At 36.0% G+C, this 27,432-nt stretch overlaps 1 protein-coding gene across 16 annotated transcripts in view; it reads right to left on the bottom strand.

Annotated features, from left to right (window-relative positions):
- The window catches only part of DMD (dystrophin), a 2,153,717-nt gene that overhangs the window by 826,758 nt on the left and 1,299,527 nt on the right, over positions 1-27,432 (bottom strand). For all 16 annotated transcript variants that reach the window (XM_015443662.3, XM_065538825.1, XM_065538826.1 and 13 more), the window contains 2 exons: positions 11,637-11,784; positions 8,536-8,685 (listed from right to left, as the gene is read on the bottom strand). In XM_015443662.3, the coding sequence (XP_015299148.3) occupies positions 8,536-8,685; positions 11,637-11,784 (298 nt within the window). The remainder of the gene's footprint in view (positions 1-8,535; positions 8,686-11,636; positions 11,785-27,432) is intronic.

A 27,432-nucleotide genomic window follows, 5' to 3' on the forward strand; every position in this document is an offset into this window, starting at 1 on the left:
TTCAGAATTAAAAGGTCCTCTGAATTATGTTCATACTTTAAAAGTGAAAATGCTGGTGTTTGAAAACAATGCTGGCTTTGTTGGGTTTCTTAGGCAATGTGAGGAGAAAAATCTATCACTTTCCAACACATTTTAGCTGAAATGCTAGCTGGTCAAAGAAAATGAAAATAATGATATCAGTGGAATGGGAGAGCACTGGCTGAAAACCCTCTGTGCCTTCCACGAGAGCCATTTTGTTGTCTTGCCGCCTCTAACTCTCCTCTCCTTCACCTGCTGCATTCATAATAGTAGCACATAGTTCAGCTTTCTCCCCAAGAGCCATATTTATAACTGTCTGATTAAGAAGGTAAGACTTTTGGAGAATTTGGAGAAGGTGAGAATCAGGGATAATTTTGTGCTTGGTCTTTGCATTCTTCTATTTTAGTATTACTCCTACTGTTTTTAAGCTAACATTTTTTGAGCAATTACAATATGCCAGATACTGTGTTATACATGTTCCATCTACTACCTCATTGAATTTTCACCACAACCTGAATTAGTCTCCTGGCTCATAACACCCATAGCCCTTGTTACAGTTTTTTTGTTATAATGTTGGGTGTGTTGGGTGTCACGGGCAGGCCTCTGATCTTCTCCTGCTCTCCTTTCACTCTAATGCTCCCCCGCCTTTCAGATTATAGGTCTTAAGAACCTCCTATGAGAGGGTCCCACCATATACCCTGGGGAAGGAATGCTGATGTCAGGAAGCTTCCATAAAAAACAAAGAGGACAGAGTCCAGTGAGCTTCCGGGTAGCTGAACACATGGGGGTTCCTAGAGGGCGGTGCACCCAGGGAGGGCATGGAAGCTCCATGCCCCTTTCATTCCCACCCCACAACCATACCTCACCCTATGCATCTCTTCATCTGTGTCTTTTGCAATATCCTCTATCATAAACAGGTGAAAGTGAGTGTTTTCTTGAGTTCTGTGAGCTGCTCTAGCAAATTAATTGAACCCAAAGAGGGGGTCATGGGAACCCCAACTTGAAGCCCATTGGTCAGAAGTTCCAGAGGCCTGGACTTGAGACTGGTGTGTGTGTGGTGGGGGGTGCAGAGGAGGCAGACCTAGGGACTGAGCCCTCAGTCTATGGGATCTGACACTATCTCTGGGTGGATAGTGTCAGAACTGAATTAGAGACACCCAGTTGGGGTCCGCTGTTTGGTGTGTGGGGAAAAAAACAACCATGAATTTGGTCATAGAAGTCGTCTTCTGTATTGATGATTGTTATGATTTGAGAGTAGAGAAAAAACACGGTTAGAAAGAGTTTTCCATACACAGTGTAACATTTCAAAAATCTGGAAAGTTAAATATTACGTATTCTTATATACTTATTGTCATTAAAGAGTGATTAATTGGGTAATAATGCCAATCAGATTTCTTGGATAGGCTGAAATTCTCAGCTTAACTAAAGTAGTAAGAAGGTAGATGATGATGACAAGGACGATGCTGCTGCTAAGAACAAAAACAATAATGATAATAATAGTTATTGAGCACTGGGCCAAACCTAGCTCTAAAAGCCTGATGTTTGTTCTCATAACTAGAGTGACCCTCTTTCTATATTTTATCTTCTAAAGTGGAATACTTATGACAATGAAAGAGGGAGCTATTAAAAATTATGATAGGATAACAGGCAAAAACCAGAACTGTCAGAGCAAATTGAGATGTACTCATGACACACAACCTAGTAATAAACCTCATGTCAGTGTGAAATTATAGGAGGTAAAGTCAAGGATGCTTATGTTATAAACTTTAAATTACTACTCCCTTCCCCCAACCCTCAGCCTCCAACTGTTTAGCAACTATAAATTAGAGATATGAATATTTATAATGCCAAGCCCTATAAAATTATGCATGTCCTTTAAATAAGGGAAGGGTGGGAAGCGATTATGATATGCTTAGAACAGAATGTGGCACATAGTAGTCCTTCATTAGATAGCTGTTAAATAAATAATTTAATTACAGTTTTGCTGTGACTATTAACTACATAAAGAAAACATCCAAATAATGGATTTCCAGGAACTTACATAAAGAAAACATCCAAGATCATGGATTTCTAGGAACTATCAGACTATATGCCCAATAAATAGGTGAACACCCCCCTTTTTTTTTTTGAGACGGAGTCTTGCTTTGTTGCCAGGCTGGAGTGTACTGGCATGATCTTGGCTCACTGCAACCTCCGACTCCCTGGATCAAGCGATTCTCCTGCCTCAGCCTCCCGAGTAGCTGGGATTACAGACATGCGCCACCATGCTCAGCTAATTTTTGTGTTTTTAGTAGAGATGGGGTTTCACCATGTTGGCCAGGATGGTCTCGATCTACTGACCTTGTGATCCACCTGCCTGGGCCTCCCAAAGTGCTGGGATTACAGGCGTGAGCCACCGCGCCTGACCTGTTTTCTTATATAATAGCATTTTAGCACACAGATTTATAAAATTGAAAGCTGTGTGAACTGTGTTACAAATACACTTTAAGGGAGAAAATCATGAGCACATAAAAGCTCCAGTGGAACTATCTGGTCCCTGCTATGACTTCCAGCTAGAGAAATGATTTCCTATAATGATTATTATCCTCCCTACTAGATATTTTACAGCATTTTTTCCAGGGTTCCATAAATACCAGTCAATATGGTAACAATGCCAGTGAAGATTCTATTCTTTGGTTGAAAAAAATATCACATCACACACCAGGTCCTATTGTGGGGTGGGAGGATGGGGGAGAGATAGCATTAGGAGATATACCTAATGTAGATGATGAGTTAATGGGTACAGCACACCAACACGGCACATATATACATATGTAACAAACCTGCACGTTGTGCACATGTACCCTAGAACTTAAAGTATCATTAAAAAAAAAAAAAAGAAAAAAAGAAAAAATATCACATTAAGGACAGGACTGAACGGTAACTATTAGAACAATCTATTAATCATCATCTTGTGATAGGAAATTGATTGGACAAAGTGTTCATTTTTGAGCAAGGAGTGGGAAAGTCAAGCTTTAGCTTTATTTAATTTTCTCCTTTTTGCTATTCACATTTATACTGATGACTAATAATGACTGTCATTACATAGCAAATATGTCTGGAAAAAGACTAAACATTTATTTACCTTATACAAATGAAAATAAATCTAAAGCGTTTACTCCTCAGATACATATTTAGAAGCAACATGATTAAAGGTTAATACAAAATGAACCAGATTTCTGGCAATTTAGATACAGCCAACTGCATATTGTGGAAGATAGTTTTGCTAGGAGTTGCACTATATTTTTACTTTCATAATTTTTATTTTGTGATTTTTTGAAAATAATACCTGTACTATTACCAATATTACGAAAATTATTCCCATATTAAAGGTTCGTTATATATGTTATATTTGTAAACCTATCTTTTTCCTAGGTAAAGTGAATAAGATTTTTAAAGATGCACTTAAGTAAAATTCACTTTCCAGCAAAATTTCTTAACTATTTTCCAAAATGCTTTTTTCTTTATATGCACCATTTTATACTGTCTGGGCAGTAACAAGTTCAAATAGTAATTTACTATTTACATTTAAACAGCATATTTTATTTGTAAATGGTATTTTACGTGTAGATAGTAAGTTACTGTTTACATGTAAAATATGATGAAAACTTAAATTTATTTAACAAAATGAAAATATATTTATTAAAACAGGAATGCATAACATATACTACCTATAAAATTACTTGACATTAAAAATAGGATTTTAACTAACTCTGAAACAACATAAACATGTTTTGCTATATTACACAATCATAAATGTTCCACAGTAGAGAAGGTTCTAGAAAGTAATTTAAAAACCTAGCATTTAGTTCTCAAAAAGGGCAGAAAGCAAAGCAAAAACTTATATAGTTTTTTTAAAATAAAATAAATCCCCATTTTAATATTTAAAGGAGCAATGGAATGAAATGGGAATCCATATTTTTTCTTTTTTTTCTAGGGTATTATCCACATAGAAATCACTTGAGCTTCACCAAAAGGTTAAAACCCCCATTCTTTATTTTGGAATCACTTTTATATTTAAATAGAGAGCTACATGGTCTCAATAACCTTTCTAGGACTCGGTGTTCTAATCTAGAAGATGTGAAAATAATTTAGTTTCATGAGGCTCCTTCTACCTAAATAATCCTGAGCCTGCAAAATGAATGTTCCATCTTTTCACCTTTTAAATTAAGGAAGGATACAATATGATTCAAAAATAAAGAATGACAAAGTATATTTTGGTTTTAAATAAATGGGTAGTTAAAAAAATACTCACATATAACATGTATAAGAGCAATAAAGAATGAGGAAAGGGGACACAAAATAAAAAGACATGAAAGGAAATGAAACTGGGATTAAAGGGGTCAGGGAAGGAGAGTAGAAGAGAATGTGTTACATAAACCACCGGGGCAGAAAAATAGTGTAAAATATGCATATAGAAAAGTAGATTCATGGCCAGGTGCGGTGGCTCACACTGGCAATACCAGCAATTTGGGAGGCCGAGGTGGGCGGATCACCTGAGGCCGGGAGTTCAAGACCAGCCTGATCAACATAGTGAAACCCTGTCTCTAATTAAAATACAAAAATTAGCCGGGCGTGGTGGTGCATGCCTGTAATCCCAGCTACTTGGGAGGCTGAGGCAGGAGAATTGCTTGAACCTGGCAGGCAGAGGTTGTAGTGAGTTGAGATCGCACCATTGCACTCCAGCCTGGGCGACAGAGCAAAACTCTGTCTCAAAAAAAAAAAAAAAAAAAAAAGAAAGAAAGAAAAAAAAAGTAGATTCATAATAAATACAGTAAGGTGTCAATTCATAGATGAAAATTAGCATAACAGTGAGAAACATAGAGGAAGAGAGCGATGATGATGGCAAGAGAGCCTCCTACACCCACATGCATGTTCAGAGAAAATACAAAGAAATATGAAGAGGGATAAATATTAAAAACACCTGAGTCAGAAGTGTGTATAAAGATCATAGAATGAGATGCTCAGAGAGAGAAACACAGAGGCTAGCTTTAATAACATCCCCACTTTGTGGCTCTTATGGGTATTATTGTTAAAGACTGTAAAAGGTCAAGTTATGTATTAGACAAGAATGAGGATATCATTTCATGAGCCTTCATTGCATGCAGGCACCCATAAATTTATGCTAATGGCTATATTCAGTTTAAAGCAACCCTTTCCATATCCGCTTAAAGAGAAGCTACCCAGGCCAAGGCAAGGTAACAGGCTTTTGCAATGAACTCATTATACGGTCCATCACTCCCTTAAAGAAATAGCTATATTATCTTCACCCGCTGTTTTCTCTCTTCAGCAATGAAACATAAAGGTACAGGCCAGGTGCAGTGGCTCACGCCTGTAATCCCAGCACTTTGGGAGGCTGAGGTGGGCGGATCATGAGGTCAGGAGTTCGAGACCAACCTGGCCAACATGGTGAAACTCCATCTCTACTAAAAATACAAATTAGTCGGGTGTGATGGCGTGCGCCTGTTGTCCCAGCCACTCGAGAGGCTGAGGCAGAAGAATCGCTTGAACCCGGGAGGTGGAGGTTGCAGTGAGCCGAGATCGTGCCACTGCACTGCAGCCTGGGTAACAAAGTGAGACTCCGTCTCAAAAAATAAAATAAAGGTACAAAAGTAAGTGGTCAGTTGGCTCAACATGCAGAATGCAGCATATTAGTTAGCTGTGCAGAAAGCACCTGCCAACTGATTATGATATTAGGATATATCTGGAGATACTATGTACTAAGGAATTGACATATTCATGTCCCAATAACTATGACCCACTAGTTCTAATTATATCACCCACTCTAAGCTTTGGATGAAGGATAGGACTCGAGAACACAGGGAGGGGGTCCGCTTTATTTCTACCCTCCTGTAATAAGTAAGAGCTTGAGATTTAATGAAGATCAAAATGGTCTGCCAGTGTTATAAGCCACTTTTTTAACTTTAAAAAAAACTTGTGTTATTTACCTAAATCTGGTACTAATCATTTCCTTTGTATCCCTAAATCTAAACTAACAGGGATACAGGGGCATATGGATGGAGAAAAGATGATTAAATAATTTAAATATGACTAATGAATAAAATTCCAAATCCTGTGGCATTTAATGGCAAAGACATTGCATTAAAATTATAATTTTGACATAAGAAACAGATATTATGGATGCTGTAGTAACATAAATATATACATGATGGTGTTCGTAACCTCAGTTTTAATTTTCTATCATAAAAATTTGACTTTTTATTTTGTTTCAGAACACACAAAACCTTCACTCGTTCACAATCCACAAACCTGCTATTGTATATTTTAGATAGTTATCTCATAATTCCTACAATTATAATTTTTTTTTTTTTTTGCCATAAGATGTACTGAGATATTGTAGGACATTTTGGGTATCCTGTCTCCTTGTTCTCTTTTTATGAGGGATGATTTCATTTGCATTGTTATGTAGATGTAAAATTTAATTGCTGGGACACCACCTTCCCTCCATACATAAAAGTCTATATCTTTACACAGATGTTTTGCAATCATTAAAGGTAGAAACCAAGAAGGGTTTTTTTTTTCCCCCAAATAACTACCTGCTTGAATTACAGAGACTTAAGCGAACATTATGGTTTTAATGTCATAAAATTGGTACTTATTTTAGTTCCTAAATATTTTATCAGTCATGTAAATGATCTGTTATTAGAATGTCAGCATCATCAATTTAAAAAGTATAATAAATAACCTGACACAATTCGAGATGTTCACAAATTAGATGACTCAGTATTGTAAAGATGCTAATTGAGCTCCAGATTCACAAAATTTCAATCAATATCCTGGCAGGCTTTATGTAAAAATAGACAACATGGTTCTAAAATTTATTCAAAGAAACAAAAGTAGCCAAGGCAATCTTGAATAGGAAGAACAAAGTTGGATGGTTTACACAACCAGATCCAAAATGTGTAAATAAAATGATTGCATACATACATACAATGGAATATTATTCAGTCATAAAAAGGAGTGAAATTCTGACACATGCTACAACATAGATGAGCCTTGAAAATATTATGCTGAGTGAAGTAAGGCAGACACAAAGTGGTAAATATACAATTCCAATTATGTAAAAGATCTAGAATAGCCAAATTCATAGAAACAGAAAGTAGTCCAGAGGCTACTAGTGGATGGGAAGACAGAGAAAGGGGAACTACTGCTTAATGGTTACAGACTGTCTGGTTGGAGTAATAAAAATTTTGGAGACTGGGCGCAGTGGCTCACACCTCTAATCCCAACACTTTGGGAGTCCAAGGTGGGCGGATCACCTGAGGTTAGGAGTTTGAGACCAGTCTGGCCAACATGGCAAAAACCCATCTCTAGTAAAAAGACAAAAAGTTAGCTGGGCATGGTGGCAGGCGCCTGTAATCCCGGCTACTTAGGAGGCTGAGGCAGGAGAATCACTTGAACTTGGGAGGTGAGGTTGCAGTGAGCCGAGATCGCACCACTGCACTTCAGCCTAAGCGACACAGCGAGACTCTATCTCCAAAAAAGAAAAAAAAAAAAAATTGGGGGGCGGGATAAATTGTGGTGATGGTTGTAATAAATGCCACTGAATTGTACACACAAAATGACTAAAATGACAATTTTTTATGTTATATATTTTATCACAGCTTAAAAAAGTAATATCCCAATACCATTGAATTGTCCACTTAAAATGAGTTAAATGGTATGTGAATTATAGCTCAGTAGAATTGTTTTTAAAAAAAGATTGTAATTAAGCCAGTGAAGTACTGTTATAGTACAGAGTTAATCAAATGGAAGAGGATATAGAATCTAGACGCAGATTCATACATACAAGTTCTCTTGATTTATAACAAAGATGCCATGACAATACAGTGAGGAAATGATTATCTTTGAATAAATAGTGCTGGATCAATTGATGTTGCTTTTTATTATAAATTCATATGCACCACTTGCTTTATATAAAATAAATATGCATTAATTTAATAAATAGTATTAATATTAGATTTATATAGTATTCAAGGTGGAAAGATGAAAACTCACGAGTTAATAAGTAGGTAAGTAAATAAACTTGTGGAGAACGTTAGTGTACATTAATTATTAAATCTATAATCTAGGTGTGAATAATTAATTTTGATTTATGATACTTGTTTAACTAGAACCAGACCACGTCCTTTTAGATTCAATGCTGTCAGTATATACCTGGCCACTGAATTAAATACTTCATCATTTCTTCAGTCTAATTCTTCAGAATAATTTAGGCAAAAAAATTGTAGTATAAATTATGGCATTTGGTCACTAATGTAAAGCCATTCACCATCATCATTTTTTCTAGCCACAACAAAACATACAGCCAAGGCAAACGGTCAGGTTGAAAAACAAAACAAAACAGCAATCCACATACCAGCCTCCTCCCCCACCAATGAAGCACCCAGGAGACAAATACATACAAATACTTGCAACATTTAACACATGTGACAGAAGAGATGGTTAATGTCTAACCTTTATCCACTGGAGATTTGTCCGCTTGAGCTTATTTTCAAGTTTATCTTGCTCTTCTGGGCTTATGGGAGCACTTACAAGCACGGGTCCTCCAGTTTCATTTAATTGTTTTAGAATTCCCTGGCGCAGGGGCAACTCTTCCACCAGTAACTGAAACAGACATTGCAACAACGTTTAAAATGAATTACAGCACAATTCCAACTACCTTGTCTTCGCTTCTATTGATTAGTCTATCAAAATGAAGCGACTTGACCGAGGGCCCAGTGGTACCTCAAATACCAACAGTTTTCTATTTGAGCACAGAGCTGATTGACTGAAACACTCACTCCCCAGTAGATAAATCTTTGCAGGAAAAAAATGATTATTTTATCCCTCATAATTTTTTAAGAGAAAAATGTGAGATGGTAAAGCAACACTCCAAATAAAGTTAGTGTCTGAAAACATGTCTCTATCAGAAATAGAACAATGTGAATAAATTCATCAACCTCTTGGGTATCATAGCATGCCATAGCATACCGTAGCTTGCCACTGAGAAACTGCATTATCATCTTAAGAGGTAACTGACATTGAGAATGTTTACTCTCGATATACATAGTGCCAGGCACTGTGCTAACTTTTTCATGTTTAGTATCTTAGTTTATCTTCATATTATAATACTTATATCAGGTAGATCCTATTATCTTCATTTTATATGGAAGGAAACTGAGACAAAGAGGTTAAATACCAGCTCCCAGGACACAAATCTAGCAAGCAACAAAGCTGTGGTTCAAATTTGGGTAGTTTCATTCTAGAATCCTCATTTTTCACTCCATATCCCTAAATTTCTCTTACTCATTCACCATCATATAGTGTATACCCTTTCCCAAGACCTCCAAAACCACCACGATGTTAACAACCGTGTTTTATTCATTTTTGTCATCTAGAGTTACAGTGTCTGCTACAGTACCCATTAGCCATACGACACTATCAACATTTAAGTTAATCAAAATTCGCTAAAATAAAATCTCAAGTTCCTCAGTCACACTACCAACTCTCCAGGCATTCAAAAGGTACAAATAACTAGTTGTTACAAAAATGGATAATGCAGAATATTTTCATCACCACAGAAGTTCTATTTGACAGCACTGATCTAGATTCTTTTTTTTTTTTTTTTTTTGAGATGGCGTCTCACTCTGTCGCCCAGGCTGGAGTGCAGTGGCCGGATCTCAGCTCACTGCAAGCTCCGCCTCCCGGGTTTACGCCATTCTCCTGCCTTAGCCTCCCAAGTAGCTGGGACTACAGGCCCCCGCCACCTCGCCTGGCTAGTTTTTTTGTATTTTTTTTAGTAGAGACGGGGTTTCACCATGTTAGCCAGGATGGTCTCGATCTCCTGACCTCGTGATCCGCCCGTCTCGGCCTCCCAAAGTGCTGGGATTACAGGCTTGAGCCACCGCGCCCGGCCTGATCTAGATTCTTTCAGGAGAAAAATAGAATCCTATATATTAATTATATAAGAAAATGCCACTAAATAATGTCTCAAATGAATTATCAATTATATTACTATATATGACACAGTACATTTAGGAAAGATAAATTTCCAAGAATGGACTGAGTTCATTGTTCTAGGGTATAACCATCTTCAAATGATTCCCATTCTTTTCTATTTTTGAATCTCAAATACCTAGTAAAACATCTGATATATAGTCAGTGCTCCATATTTGTTTATTGAATTACACCATATTTTATTTTTATACTTTATTTCTTGTTCAGGTATAAATTTCTTGTTTCACAGAAATAAATGTTTGACATTGGACTCTGATTTACATGTATAAGGCAACTGAATCATTGATAAAGGAGCAATTTCATTTCCCTTTAATTATGTGACCTTGTAAAATGAGGATAATAGCAACCATTGTCAAAATTTGATATGAAGATTAAATAAAATAGTGGCTGTACATGTATCTAATACTTGGCACATAATAGGGAATGATTAAATATTAATTTCTCTTCCCCTTTCACCTTCTGTTTGACAATTAAAATGAAATAGATCCAAAAGAGTTGCTTTCCTAAAACTAAAACCATGAAAGTTAATCCAACAGCACAATCAGAGCATGTCAGTCAGCCAAGGGAAGTAATCCGTAATAAGCAGACATCACAGTAGGAAGGCATGAAAAGCCACTGGAATAAGCTGGATGTCTATTCAACCAAATGGAATGTGAACCAACACCACGTCCTACACCTCCAGACAAACAAGCTAAAACAAAACATTGCTTTGGGGGGATATAATGCCTTTAATTAGAGGCTGAAGTAGTGATATTGATTTGGCAATCCAGATCTTCCCTAAGAAAATGGATTCTTCTTTTTAAAGTCTCTTCTCAAATCTCCAGTAGGTAACCAGGACAGATTAAAAAAGTGATTCCCATTTAGATTTAGATTTTATGATTCCACAATCTGGTCTTTAGTTTTTAAAATTATTTGAACGGCCGGGCGCAGTGGCTCAAGCCTGTAATCCCAGCACTTTGGGAGGCCGAGACGGGCGGATCACGAGGTCAGGAGATCGAGACCATCCTGGCTAACACGGTGAAACCCCGTCTCTACTAAAAAATACAAAAAATTAGCCGGGCGAGGTGGCGGGCGCCTGTAGTCCCAGCTACTCAGGAGGCTGAGGCAGGAGAATGGCGTGAACCTGGGAAGGGGAGCTTGCAGTGAGCCGAGATCTGGCCACTGCACCACTCCTGCCTGGGTGACAGAGCAAGACTCCGTCTCAAAAAAAAAAAAAAAAAAAAAAAAAAAATTAAGTTTTGAAGTTCTCAAATCTAAAATTATTTTCAAATTAGTTTTTAAGATAAAAACTGTGATTTATATACATAGATTATATACATCTATATGTATAGATGAAATGTGTGTGTATATATAAATACACACACACATACATACATATGTTCTTATGTGCACTGGTTGAGAACTGCAGGGTTAAGAAAAAATAAAGTTGCAACAAAAACACTTTAGCAAGGAATTATAAATAACCTAATGGGCAGGAAACCAATGATTAAATTAAAAAAATAGATTCATATACTTCTTTATAAAAGTGGGCCCTGGGGGATTTGAGAAAATAAAATTACCTTGACTTGCTCAAGCTTTTCTTTTAGTTGCTGCTCATTTCCAGGTTCAAGCGGGATACTAGCAATGTTATCTGCTTCCTCCAACCATAAAACAAATTCATTTAAATCTCTTTGAAATTCTGACAAGATATTCTTTTGTTCTTCTAGCCTGGAGAAAGAAGAATAAAATTGTTATAAACAACATATTTCTCAAACTATTTTTTAATGCAAACTGGAAAACAAACATGGCAAACAATTTGAAAATAAGCAATTTAAAAGCTGTTCACAATATATAATTTAAGAAAATTCATTCACTTTGAACAAAGCAATTTCAGTATTTCAAGAATCTCTAAATGATAAGAGATTAAAATTGGTCAAGAAAATTTCTGATTCAAAAATTCCTGGCCGGGTGCAGTGGCTCATGCCTGTAATCCTAGCACTTTGGGAGGCCGATGTGGGCGGATCACTTGAGGTCAGGAGTTTGCGACCAGCCTGGCAAACATGGTGAAACCCCGTCTGTACTAAAAATACAAAAATTAGCCAGGCTTGGTGGCAGGCGCCTGTAATCCCAGCTACTGCAGAGGCTGAGGCAGGAGAATCACTTGAACCTGGAAGGCAGAGGCTGCAATAAGCCAAGATCGCACCACTGCACTCCAGCCTGGGCAACAGAGAAAGTCCCCATCTCAAATACATACATATATACATACATACATACATACATACATACATAAAAATGAATAAAATAAAAATTCTAACAACATTATGTTATGATATCAGAGCAAGGTTTCTCAACTTTAGCATTACTAACATTTAAGTTTGGATAATTCTTTGCTGTGAGGGGCTGTCCTGTGCATTGTAGGGTATTCAGCAGTATCCCTGGCCTGTTGTACACATTGGATACCAGTAGTAACACCTCGCCCCTGAACTGTGACAACCAAAAATGTTTCAAGGCATTGCCAAATATACTGGGGGGTTGGGGGTGGGGACAAAATTGTCCCTGGTTGAGAACCAACTAAAGTAAGTATATAACCTAAAGTTGCAAGTTTAAAAATGTTTAATTAAAGTACACTTATGGAAAATTATAGGACAAAAGTATAAACAAAGTTTTTGTTTTGCTTAAGTAGCATCCATTTTATCCGCTCCTAATTCTGTGGGTCAAGGATTTGGATAGGGTTCAGTTGAGCAGTTCTGCTCTATGTGGCTTCAGCTTGGTTTAAAATAAAATCACTAAATTATTACATGCTGAACTGTTTTCCAAATTATGATTCACAACCTTATTTGAGGAAAGAGAAAAACTGATTTTAAATACTTAACATATGTTGTACTCGTGGAAGTTTTAATTATGAAAATGCATATACTCTGTGCTAATTAGCCATAAATTTATTCTTATATATTCGATTGTAAGACAGCTGAACACAATTGTTTGTGCTTAAAATAATTGAAAATTTTTTGTTCTATTGTCTTTTGGGAACTATGTATATCTTCCATGGAAGCTTTTAATTGAAGTATAATATACGTACAGGACGCTGCACAATTTAACTGTATAGCTCAATAGTCTTTTAAAAATGGAACACACTGTACAATCAGAGAAGGAAATAGAATATTATCAGAATCTCAGAAATCTCCTCTTACCCCTTCGCAGTCACTACCTCCAAGTATAACCAGTACCCTGTCAACTTTGATTATTTGGCCTGTACTGAATATTATGAAAATGGAATTATATGGCTTATACTCCTTTGTGTCTTGCCTTTTTCATTCAAGATTATGTTTACAACAAACCTGCACGTTGTGCACATGTACCCTAGAACTTAGAGTATAATAATAAAAAAAAACAAAAAAACCCCACAACATTATGTTTACAATAATCCATGTTGCATATAATTTTAGTTTGTTCATTAACCTGGCTGTATAGCATTTCATTGTGTTAATATAGTACTTTAGATGGACATCTGTGATAATTCAGTTTTTTGAATGATTAGGTAATTTTTTTTTTTTTTGCTTCAAATTAACAAATGTGTATTGGGAGCTTACTATCTTCCAAGAACTCTATTGGGCATTAGGATTAAAGATGTATATGTTATATACCAAGATTATATACCTTGTCTTGAGGATTTCATAGTCAATGAGAAGAAACAAGCATGTAAGCCAAGGATTATGATTAAGTATTGTAGGAGGAGAAGTTATTTCTGGGGCAGTGCTTGGGAGACATCCCAGAGAAGATAAGGATCTGAGTCTTGAAGCATGAAGATAGATCAGCATGTTGCAGGAATAAGACACAGCCTGTTAAAAGACTGGGCCTTGAGAGAACTACAGTTACAATCATTCTGTAAATCGGAATCTGGTTATTGGACTTATGCTTGCATATATTCAGTTTTCCTATATGATAAGAGCCTGCTCAAAGTCTGTTCTGGGACATGTAAAGTTACATTCTCCCCTCTGTCTATTTCCTTTAAATTCATTTATACATTTATTCACTTATTTTACAAATATTTATGATGTATTGTTTTTAACTTTTGTAGGGACATAGTAAGTGTATGTATTTGTAGGGTACATGAGATATTTTGATACAGGCATGCAATGTGAAATAAGCACATCCATTGTTCATCCCTGGGACACTGGGACCAGAGTCTGTTTTTAACCTATCCTGAATATAACATCTGATCTAGAAGTACTTCTACCTTATCTGGCTGGGAAGATGAATACTATTTACTTCAGCTGAGAGTATATTTTGTTGTCTCATATATTTTGGGGAAACTGCTAGTTTAAAAAATCAAGAGATCTGGAGCTCAGGGGAGAGACGAAAGCTGGAAATAAGGACTTTAGTCATTAGCAATCGGTAGGCGGAGAAAACATAGTAAACTAACTTTTGAACTAATAATTAACATTTCATGTTTGCTATTTTCTGAGTCCATTCTTTCTTCATTTTATGAATTTTAATCATTGACAATTCTCTCTTATTTAAATTGAAAAATAGGAAAAGTCAATTTCACAGCCTTTTGTTGATTTCTTATGTATGGTTAATCTTATGGTTCTTCCTCTTCTTCTACTCTAAGTGCTTAGGCATGGAAAGCCAAAGGAATGCTTAGAATGCTCTTCTGGCTTCTCCAAAAGCTACACAGACCTGTGAAGGAGGTCTGCAGATTCCAAACATTCAGCGAAGTGAGAGGATGCTTTTTCCTTCTTTGGAGTCTATATACTTACTCTCAGTGATTCTCTCAACATGTCTACTTTTGACTTCAGAGAGATGAAGGAGAAGGAGCTGTCCCTTACCAAAAACACTGCACTCCCGCAAAGCTTACTATCCCTTCCAATCTGAGTCTTTTTAATCTTGCCTGGGACACGGAGCACAGAGGAGGTTGGAAATTGCTTGGAATACAGATAATACCACTGTTGCTTTAGAGTAAACCCTATGGGGAAGTGGCTGGTCTCGATTGCTGGCAGCTTGTTTTAGAACGTGGAATAGCACCATTTCCCCTCAGATTCTGACCTTAGAATCAATTGTGGAAGAAGAAAACTTCTAGTATAGGTATCCTTTATTTGTTTAAATGTTCCAAGCTGATTTAATTCATTGGGTCTAGATTTTGAGGGTCTGTCTCATCTTTTTCTCTCTCTCTTTCTACTCTGCAAATCATTGCCTCCATTACTATTTGACTCCAGATGATTTTGCACAGTGTTCTGAATACTTTTAGTTAAGTAAAATCTTGCTAAAATCTGATTACATTTGAAAAACCTAGACACATTGGCAAAGCTTTTAAACATTTTCAACTTTCATCTAGAAACAGACAATTTCAAGGAGAAGAAAACCCCACCCCCCCCCCCCAAACAAACAAAAATTTAAGGAGCAGGGAAAAGTAATATCAAAACAAAAAAATAATAATAACTCTCAAGTTTAGAAAATTCTAAATCAAACACTCCCCTCTTTTCAAATATGTCTCAAATTATTTACTTGCATATTTTTTCTATCAAGAATATCCAGCAAAGAGGAGAGATGTGCTCATTCATTATAGTTGAGATTTATATGTATTACTGGGTTCAAACTCTATAAACATTGTATGCTTATTTTCTTCATTTATTATTTGACTATATCTCTGTAGGTCATTAATTACTCTTTAAAAACTAGATTTTTTAAAGATCCTAGTAATAAGATATATAGGGGTACCCTATATTTCACCATTATTGTATTATTAGGAATTTTGTTTGCTTTCATTTTTTATTATAATGAATAACCCTACAATAAACACATTTGTTTATACATTTTGAATCACATATCTGCTGGAGTAAGAAGGAAAAGCTAACAATGGGAATCCTAAGAATCCAGACACACATTGTTGAATTTTTATCAAGGTTGGTACTCAGAACACTCATAAACTCCCACGAACAGTTAGAAAATACTTGTCTCACTACACTTTACCACTATTGAGCATTATAATTTATATACCTGATAAAACAAATAAAAAGCTTGTCATAGATACTTTAAGCATTCTATTAATAGGAAAGTTGGAAACGTCGTTTGTCATTTATTTAGTTTCTACTGTCAATTATCTGCAATGTCTGTTGCCCATTTTTCCTGTGTTTTCTTAAGAGCTTTTTTTCACATTATCTGAAACATAGATTGAGAATGTTTCCAGCTTCCTTTTTGCCTTTTAGTAGTTTTTTCCTACATAAAATTTAACAGTTTATTTCTTTGATATTATGTTCATTGATAGTATCCTTAAAATTGTGGCCATTTTACCATTGATCAGATATTCTCACTTATTCTTGATCCTTACTCTTTCATTTGTTAAAAAAGAACACCCAAATATTTAATCCATCTTAAGTTTATATAGTGTTGTTTCTAACCTTCAAGAGTTTTTCAGAAATGGATATTTTTTTCCCCAGCACCATCTCTTCTGAATTGATTTACGGTGCTTTCTTCATTATATTTTAAGTTTCTGCTTGTTGACCTACTGTAGATGTTTGTGACAGTAATACACTATGTCAGTTATTGCAGCTTTAAAATGTTTAATTTCTGGTAGGTTAACCTGCTCTCCTACTTTAGTTACTCTAACTCATGTAATGTATCATTCAGTCAAATTATAAAATAATTCTCACTGAAAATTTTTAAATGGATTGCATTATAAGTTAATTTGTGAAGAATTACTGTCTTTCCAATATAATTCTGCTAAATTTTCTATATTTACAGTGTTTTTGAACACAGAATATCTGGGACTCAATGGTGTGCTATAAATAATCAAGTGTATTTTCTAATTAACCTTTAGCATCAATTTGAAAGACAGCATCTTGCATGCGATTTTATGGATATTAACCATATACTAATTTAGAAAACTCTTAAGAACGCTCAGAATAAATCATCACTTAAACAGTAAAAGCTTTGGCTAAGCTTTTTGCATCTTTCTTTTTACACAATATTTGTGGAAAACTTTTTTTTCCAGTGATTTAATTTCTTTAAAAATACAGCATCTTTTAAATATGAAAACATTTGGTAGTCATTTCTTATCTAGATTTGTTTTTTTATACTTTGAAATATAAAAATGATGGTGACAAAATCCCACTGGGACCTTGTTATAATCTGCTTTTCTGAGTGCATGTGTTTCCTGAAATTTCAAAAGCCTCGATTTGAAGTTTTAAAAGCTGCAATTTGAATTTATGTATTCAGATGATTGCAGAAAAGCAAAGAAACACAGTTAGCATTTCCAGGCTTGTCTCTTGACAGAACAGTTTAAACGTGCTTTATATTGGCATTCATCACATGAAGTGTTATTTCTTTGTTTACCTACTTGCTTAATGCTTATGGTAGGATTTATTCAGACAAGTGGTAGTAATAATAATGAATGGGATATTTAACATTACCCATCTGCAAATAAGTGCTAAATATTTTACTTTTAGAAGCATTTCAATACATTTAGACATTTAGCTTTTTTTTTTTTTTTTTTTTTTTTTTTTTTTTTAAAGAATGGCTTCTGTTTGAAATATTGGCTCTGTTACTATTTACATTACAAATGTGCCTAATGAAATTAAAGGAAGCACATATTACGATGGTGAGAGATTTGCATAATCAGAAAGGAAGTGCTACTCATGTGTTGCTAAATTCAATGAATTTAACATTCACTCTTAATGAACATTTTCTGTAGGGCTACTCTTACGGTAAGATGAATAGACTGCCAAATCACATGGCATGAGTTTGGTGGGGGATCTAACAAGTGTTTCAGGCAAAGTGCTAGTTTCACAGTTGAATCTCTTTTAATATTCCATACATCCTTTGGATTGCCTTTTATATGCTTTCAGTGGAGAAACTGAAGTTCCAGAGACTGATACACCATATATCCAAAGGTGACTATCCCATTTTCCAAATGAGAAGTCCCTCTCTCCAAGTTTTTTGATCACCTTTAACATAGAAACTTTAGGAAATGGAGATGTAATTATCACCTGTTTACATATAATGCTTAATTCATTACTTTGCTTGTGTGTACTACTTTAAAATTATACAGTACAAAATATTACATCATTCTATCACATTTCTTCACTCATATTTCATGCAACAATTTTGTTCAAATTCTTCACTGGCACCTTCAACATTGAAATTTGCATCCTCATGGATGCATTTGGTGTTGCCTAACTCAGTTTTCCAGAGGGTATCATCTTTACTTACATCCATGTGGCCTGAGGTACAGTACTGCTGAATTTAGAAGTAATGTTTCACTAGGAATTTTATTCCAAGCCACAAGTACACATTTATATAACAGAATACAGTTTTATGTTATGTAAAGACAGCTTTATCTTTTTCCTGTGCCATATGTCCATGAGCTACACCATGTAACCACTTAATGAGTTACTTTTAACAGTATTCTTTCCATAGCTTGTTTACAATGGCATCCAACTCTTGCAATTGTGATGTCATACCACCAAGGTCAATACCTAAACTGTGTTAAGTTTATTTTCTCCCACTGTTTTTTTTCCCCTCCTCTATCAGGTTACTTCTACAAGCCTCCAAAATAAGCATAAATTGAGAATAAGTCAAGGCAATACATCTTTCCCAGACAGTACTTTGTTGTTTTGATTGAAGTAAAATAAATGACCATCTTGTAATTTGAGAAACTTTAGAAGGATTCAAGCATAAGTTTACTCTTTCCAAGGGAAAACCAAAACAAAACATTCATTTGTAGGCACACCTAGTAACCTTCTCAGGCCATACCCTCCATAGGTCATTATCGGAATCAGAACCCAAGCATCAACTTTATTTTTAAGCCAACATGTCTACCATACCTGGTGGTGCTTGAGTTATACAATTAGACATTTGTTCATTTTCCCTAAAGTTTGTGTCTTGTGGGAATGAAGTGCTCCTGAGGGGGATAATATGTCAAGATTTCTCAGTCATTTATGCCTCACTATTAAGGAAATGATTAGCAACTTTTGGGTAGATATGGAAAATGATGAGGGAAAACCTGAAGGTTAGCAATGTGAATATCTGTATGGAAAGTAAGTCCAAATCTAAATGCTGCCAGTTATCAGCTGAGTATGTGAACATGGGTGAGTTACTTAATGTCTTTAGCCCTCAGTTTCCTCATCTTAAAATTAGAACAATAAACACTTTATAGTGTGGTTGTGAGGATTAAATTTTTTTCTCAGAAACCCAAGATTTAGCCTAGTGCTTCACTAACGGCAGTCAAAACAATGATAGAGAACATAAAAGGAGGTATAAAAAAGGGAAATATGGATACAGAACTTTCTATTTTAATCCTAGAATTGTGTCTAAGCCCATATGCTTACATAGATAAAAGTACTTATAAAACATTATGAGTACACGGGGGGACTACTCAAAATCGAACTTTTGATGAGCCACCTGACAACTGTATTTCTCTCTACTGACAAACTACCTTGACAAATTTTGCTGGGGAAAAAACAATGGAGAATTATTGTCAATGTATGAGTAAAAGTGCCACCAGATGAGACTACTTCTATGTGAGGCATATATGTAATCACAATGTAACAGCCATTTATTGAGGGTCTACTAGTGTCCAATGATATGGCCATGAATATCGGCAGCAATCCCTGTCTCATGGACCTTCCGTTTGATTGGGATGAAGGGGAGGCAGACAGTAAACAAGATAAAGAAAGAAAATCTATAGATTATAATATAGTAAGTGCTACAGAGGAAAAAAATGAAGCATGGAAAAGGATGGAAATATTGAGGGGAAGATGGGGAGCAGTTGTGATTTTATAAAGGGTAATCATAGAAGGCTCCATGGAGAAGGAGACATTTGAGTAAAGTCCTCATGGTAGGGACTGGATAGCTGCCCATTAGACAAGTTTACTCATTTCTCTTAATTGTTCAGCTAGCTGTCATTTTCCAGTCTCCCTTGCCATTAGTGTGGCTACATGACTGAGTTCGAGCCAATGGAGTGTTAGCAAAAGTGATGCTCATGAATATGAAGCCTGGCTCATAACCCCACCTCCACTAACCATCACCACCATATGTAATGTTCCTTGTTTTTTTTTAGTCTAATGTACAAGAGCACAGTGATTTTGAAATCCATATGTTAAAGACATCAGAGCCACAAAAGCGAAGTACCCTGGGTCCCCCTGATTCACCATTTGGAGGAAAGCTATTTGTTGACCAGAGAACTTTTGTAAAGTTTGCATGAATGGAAACTTTCTATTATGTTAAGCCACTGAGGTGTGGGTTTTTATTTTTTATAGCAGCTTTAATGAAGATAGGTAATACGGAAATAAAGAAGTGAGGGGAGAAAGCCATGCAACTATTGTGGGAAAGAATGCCCTAAGCAGAGAAAACAAGTACAAAGATCTTGAGGAAGGCATGTAGTAAGAATGTCCTAAAAACAAAGAAGAAGTGAACAAGGAGTTTGGAAATGGAATGAGGAAAGGAGAGTACTAGATGTGGCCAAAAAGCCTTCTATTCAGAGATTCCATCTAGAATCTCAAAGCTTTTATAATCCCTATCCCAAAAACTAGATAAAAAGAAATTATAGAGTAATATGTTTGGGAAATCTCTGAGCTGTGTTCTCCAATGCTACTTTAATAGATCCAATCAACTAACTGAGCCCCAGGACTTCCACCTAGATTTTTGTGTGTGCTGTCTACACAGTTGCTGAAACAGGCTTCGGGGAAATCTGAGGATGCCTTGGATCTTCATCTATAAGAGGCAGAGTTACATCACCTATCAGTAAAGCCTGTCACAAAGCCATTATCATCTGGTAGAAAATGCAATTAAGAGGGTATAACTTCAAACTGTTTTTTTTTCTGATTTCAACCCCAGTTCAATTTTTCCCTTCCCAGACATTCAAGCACCATCATCTTCTTGCCTAAACCTGCTCCTCTGTCAAGTTCAATGGATGACTCCACTAGAAAAATATACCCAGTAATGAGACTGCTGGGCTGAATGGCAGCTCTCTTTTAAGTTCTTTGAGAAATTTTCAAACTGCTCTCCACAGTGCCTAAACTCATTTACATTCCCATTAACAGTGTATAAGCATTCCCTTTTCTCTGAAGCCTCACCAGCATCTGTTGTTTTTGACTTTTTATTTATTTATTTTTTATTTTTTTAAAATTTATTTATTATTATTATACTTTAAGTTGTAGGGTCCATGTGCATAACGTGCAGGTTTGTTACATATGTATACTTGTGCCATGTTGCTGTGCTGCACCCATCAACTCATCATTTACATCAGGTATAACTCCCAATGCAATCCCTCCCCCCTCCCCCCTCCCCATGATAGGCCCCTGTGTGTGATGTTCCCCTTCCTGAGTCCAAGTGATCTTATTGTTCAGTTCCCACCTATGAATGAGAACATGCGGTGTTTGGTTTTCTGTTCTTGTGATAGTTTGCTAAGAATGATGGTTTCCAGCTGCATCCATGTCCCTACAAAGGACGCAAACTCATCCTTTTTGATGGCTGCATAGTATTCCATGGTGTATATGTGCCACATTTTTTAATCCAGTCTGTCACTGATGGACATTTGGGTTGATTCCAAGTCTTTGCTATTGTGAATAGTGCTGCAATAAACATATGTGTGCATGTGTCTTTATAGCAGCATAATTTATAATCCTTTGGGTATATACCCAGTAATGGGATGGCTGGGTCATATGGTACATCTAGTTCTAGATCCTTGAGGAATCGCCATACTGTTTTCCATAATGGTTGAACTAGTTTACAATCCCACCAACAGTGTAATAATACCACACATCTACAGCCATGTGATCTTTGACAAACCTGAGAGAAACAAGAAATGGGGAAAGGATTCCCTATTTAATAAATGGTGCTGGGAAAATTGGCTAGCCATAAGTAGAAAGCTGAAACTGGATCCTTTCCTTACTCCTTATACGAAAATTAATTCAAGATGGATTAGAGACTTAAATGTTAGACCTAATACCATAAAAATCCTAGAGGAAAACCCAGGTAGTACCATTCAGGACATAGGCATGGGCAAAGACTTCATGTCTAAAACACCAAAAGCAATGGCAGCAAAAGCCAAAATTGACAAATGGGATCTCATTAAATTAAAGAGCTTCTGCACAGCAAAAGAAACTACCATCAGAGTGAACAGGCAACCTACAGAACGGGAGAAAATGTTTGCAATCTACTCCTCTGACAAAGGGCTAATATCCAGAACCTACAAAGAACTCAAACACATTTACAAGAAAAAAACAAACAACCCCATCAAAAAGTGGGCAAAGGATATGAACAGACATTTCTCAAAAGAAGACATTCATACAGCCAACAGACACATGAAAAAATGCTCATCATCACTGGCCATCAGAGAAATGCAAATCAAAACCACAATGAGATACCATCTCACACCAGTTAGAATGGCGATCATTAAAAAGTCAGGAAACAACAGGTGCTGGAGAGGATGTGACTTTTTAATAATAGCCATTGTGCTCTGATTTCTGACAGCCTCTCTGAGACTGCTTTCTAATTAGCTCCTGCCTCCTACCTTATCTCCTTCTTATCCATCCTTTACATTTGAGAATAAGAGATCTTTCTAAAATATGTTGCTGATCATGTCCTCATATACTCAACAACTTCCTAGTGCCAATGGGATAAAATATAACTTCTCTAACATGAGTCAAAAAGCCCTTTGTGATCTGGTCTCTACTTCTATTTCTTCATCTTTCTTTGCACTGTGTAGTTCATGGAACAACTTACTCTTCCAAATCAGGATTTAACATACAATGTTCCCTCTGCCTGGGATGTCCTTCCATACATCTTCATCTAGGTAGGTCCAGGTTGACCTTTCCGATCTCAGGTTAGACGTCACTTCCTCTACAAAGTTTTCCTTGATTAATTAGACATCCCCAACCCAAGTATAGGTCATAGGTCCTGTTATGTAGTCCCATAGGCCCTCATAATGTTTCTATCACAGGAAATACTGTAATCTCCCATGTTCATCAAAATATTGCAGATTTTCTATCTATTGTTATCACACCCTATCCTCAGTACTTAGCATATAGTATTTGCTTAGTTCCTATATTAATAATCTCCTAATGACATCATCTTAATTGTATATCTCCAAGTAATAACATTATTCATAGTAGTCTGGGGAGATTTTCCATGAAGAACAAAGTGTGTGTGTATGGGAGGCAGGTTCCGTATAAAATTAACTAAATTCAACCAGTGAAAGCTATATACCAAGTGTTTGTAAACTATGGCTCATGAGCCAAGTTGTGCTCACCACCTGTTTTTGTAAATAAAGTTTTATTGGAACAGAGCTACACTCATTCATTTACATATTGTCTATGATTACTTTCATGTTATAATAGCAAAGTTGAATAGTTGCAGCAAAGATTGAATGGCCCACAAAGCCAAAAACATTTATTATCTGGCACTTTACTCAAGTTTACCACCATCTGCTATGTGATAAATCTCTTTTCTTAAACACCTACTAGGGAATTAAAGATATGAGAATTCTGACATAAGAAAATTTGTATAATCTTTATAAACCAGTGGTATGTGAAGTCATGAAAATGTCTATGATAATTAGAACTACTCCTCACCCCTTGAAACAATCATGGGCACCTTACACAATTCTTATTTCACAGGATACATAGAAAAACTAGACATTACATCTGATTATAAACATTAATTCTGTTTAAATATATGAACATTTCCAACTCTGAAAAACTATGTCTACTTACCTTAGAATCAAACATGGAAAACAGTCAAAAGACCTATGCCGCTGCCTCACTTTTCTTGTCTTGGCTTTTACATTACACCAGTTTCTTTCTTTATTTTTTCTCTTTGTTCCTAACCCACAACCAACTTTATCATTTATTTTATAATTTCACCTCCTTTTTTGTTACTCAGTTTTTTTTTTCCTCTAGGCTTCATGGTGATTTTTATTAGCGTGTCTCTATTTTGAATTCCTCGTGGTAGTAATTATTTCCACCCACCAGAAAAATGTCATCAATTTTCTCACACTATGTATGTTTCCAGTGGAATATAAATACATTATATAGAGAAGGAAACACGAAGTTCCCCAGAGAGAGAGAGAGAGAGAGAGAGAGAGAAAGAGAGAGAGAAAGAAAAGGGAACATTTTCATCATCACTTTCATCCTGGAGCAGAAAGGCAAAGGGTATTTCCGTTTCACTTATTTAAAATCTTCACATAATTGCAGCTAAGTTCTTCAGAAACACAGGTTACTATTCTTTAAAAGAATATAGCCACAGGAGGTACAAAAATAGTTATACTCCCTTAAACAGCATTTCCTTAAATGTGGTCTGGGGACCCCTGGGAGTCCCTGAGACCCATGCAGTGGTGCTGTGAGGTCTGGATCATTTTCATAATGATACTAAGATGTTATTTGACTTTTTCCTCTCTCATTCTCTTATGAGTTTTTCAGAGGCTACATGATGCAAGATATGACAGCACATTCGGTGAAGAAACAGATATAAGAACCAGCTGTCTTCTCTTAAGCTAACTTTTAAAGAGATTTGCAAAAATGTAAAACAAGATCACTCTTCTCACTATATTGTTTCTGTTGTAGAAAATATAGTTTAAAAAGTAAACATTTATTTATTTCAACATGCAATTTGAAAATGAGTGAATAGGTAAATATTTTGAAGAATTATCACTTTTAATTTTAAATATGGCAATCTATATAAACAGAAGCTCTTTGGAATGCTGAATAACTTTTAAGAGTATGAAGGAGATGCTATGACAAAAAGTTTAATAACCAAATAACCATTGTAGAACAACTGAACATCCACAGTTTAGCTCATATGGTAACTCAAAAAAGTTTGAGATGGAGTCTTGCTCTGTCACCAGGCTGGAGTGCAGTGGTACGATCTGGTTCATTGCAACCTCCACCTCCCGGGTTCAAGCAATTCTTCTGCTTCTGCCTCCCAAGTAGCTGGGACTACAGGCGCCCGCCACTACTCCTTTTTTTTTTTTTTTTTTTTTTTTGTATTTTTAGTAGAGATGGGGTTTCACCATGTCTGCCAGGATGGTCTCGATCTCTTGACCTTGTGATCTGCCTGCCTCGGCCTCCCAAAGTGCTGGGATTACAGGCGTGAGCCACTGCGCCCGGCCAAGATAATTTTTTTGGAGAAAAATAATATGTCCTTGTCACCGGGCATAAGTAATGACAGCTTATCATGCACATCAAGTTTGTCATTATAAATACCTCAGACAAGTAAATAATCCAATATAAAATGAAATTTGAAATAATCCATTAGATCTGAAGAAATCCACCACAAACATTCCAGTTGGAGTTCAGAAATTTGCCAATGAATTTATTAGAGACAGAGGAAGGTGAATAATGTAGGCCAATCACTTATGAGGGCCAACTTTTAGAGTTAATGAACTGCCTAAATATTTACTGGGAATCTCTGTGATATGCTAGACTAAGTAGGGCAACTTCAAATGATATACACACTGCTCACTTACAGATTATATTTCACTGAGGCAAGCTTGCCGGTCATTAATTTACTGTTTTTATTATCAACAAATATTTGAGCATCTACCACATACCAGGTACTGATTTTGCTACATATTAGTTAACTTTTACATGCTACAGGTAGTTAACAAAACGTTGGCAGGCTAGTCAGTGATATAGATACATGAATGGGTTTCGTAAAAAAAAATTTTTTTTTTAAATTTGTTGAGATGGAGTCTCGCTCTGTCACCCAGGCTGGAGTGCAGTGGCGAGATCTCGGTTCACTGCAACCTCCACCTCCTGGGTTCAGACGATTCTCCTGCCTCAGCCTCCGAGTAGCTGGGATTAAAATGCGATAAGCATTGAAGTGTAGCTATGCATTCACCAAACATTTATTACACATCTACTAAGTGCCAGGCACTATACTATTTTTGCTGGATATTCAGGAGTGAACAAAATAGATCCAGTCCATACACCTAGCTTATGGTATCATGGGTAGTATCAACATTAAACCACTAATCATACAAAGGAGTTTAATACAAACCATACATATATAAAGAAAGAAATTAAGACTGTTATGAGAGTACTCCTTTTTTACAAACTTTCACTTTCAGAACTTTTATAGATATGTTGATCCTAAAGGCAAATATGCATCAAATTTTACTTTCCATGAAGAAACGGGGTCAGTGGTCAGCTATAGTTACTACAGTTTTTGGTATCATGTCTAACTTTAGACTAAGATGTGTCTCCTCTGTATTTTTGAAATGTTTTCTATACATTATTAATCTCATGACATGTCGTAAGTACAAAAGCAAAGCAAACTTGTTGAGAGTCCTGGGAAAACATAGAAAAGAAGTAATAAAAACAGTAATAATCAAGGTCATCAACATTTAGAATTTTCTCAAAGTGCTTAACTGAATATCTATCGGTCTTTTGAGTGGAGACATAGGGTCTAAGAACAAAAGCATTTATAGTCATTTGGAATGTAACCTGTTTCTAAGAAGAGCAGTGGATCTTACTTAGATTGAAAAGGGTGTGGTGGTTGTAACAGTGAGTCCCTCTGAGTAAGTAACATTGAAATTGAGCCCTGAAAACTATATATCAGCTGGAATACAGATGGTAAAAGACAAAGCAACTAGCTTTTATTAGGGTAGAAAAATACTTAGCGATTCAGAGGAATTGAAACTAGACCAGCATGGCTAAGGTTTAGAGAGAAAAATGGAGAGTTGCAGGAGATAAGTCCAGAGAAATGGACAGGTAATATCTTCTACTACATTATCTCTGGGCATTAAAATTTGATTCTGCATGAACTTTATTAGTGTATTATTTCTTTTCCATCCATATCAATTACTAAATTCATTAAAAATTTGGTACAAGGTACAGATGAACTTAGGGAGTCTACCTAATAGATTACACTCAAGATTGGTTTCGACCCATGAAGTAGACCACTTCACTTAGCTAAGCATACATTTAAAAATACTAGAATCCAAAAGGTATCTCCAAGGATTTCTTTTTTAAACAGACCTAGCCATGTACAACAGAGTCAAGGCAGTGTAAACTAAAATATATGTTCTCTGGTTCTTAGATCAATAGGACATACAGCAGACTGACATAGCATTTAGGAGAAAATTTCTCTGTATGTTTATGAAAACCGAAGGGAGTTTCTTTTTCTCCACTGGGAGCTGACCATCATTACCTTCCAGCTGAGTATATGAGAGAATTGTGTTCCCATTCTGAGAGAATTAATAGTTGCTAAGAAAATGCCACACAATTTATTTGCTATATGACTTAACAGGAAAAGCATAATGAAAATGAGAGTAAAATAAAAGGCCATTAGCTAGAAAATATTGCATACACAAATTTGTGTCATATATACAGTAAATTTGCATCATAAAAATATCAAGGAGAAAAATAAGATTACCTT

The sequence above is a fragment of the Macaca fascicularis genome, chromosome X (genome assembly GCF_037993035.2).
Source record: "Macaca fascicularis isolate 582-1 chromosome X, T2T-MFA8v1.1".
Taxonomy (NCBI): domain Eukaryota; kingdom Metazoa; phylum Chordata; class Mammalia; order Primates; family Cercopithecidae; genus Macaca; species Macaca fascicularis.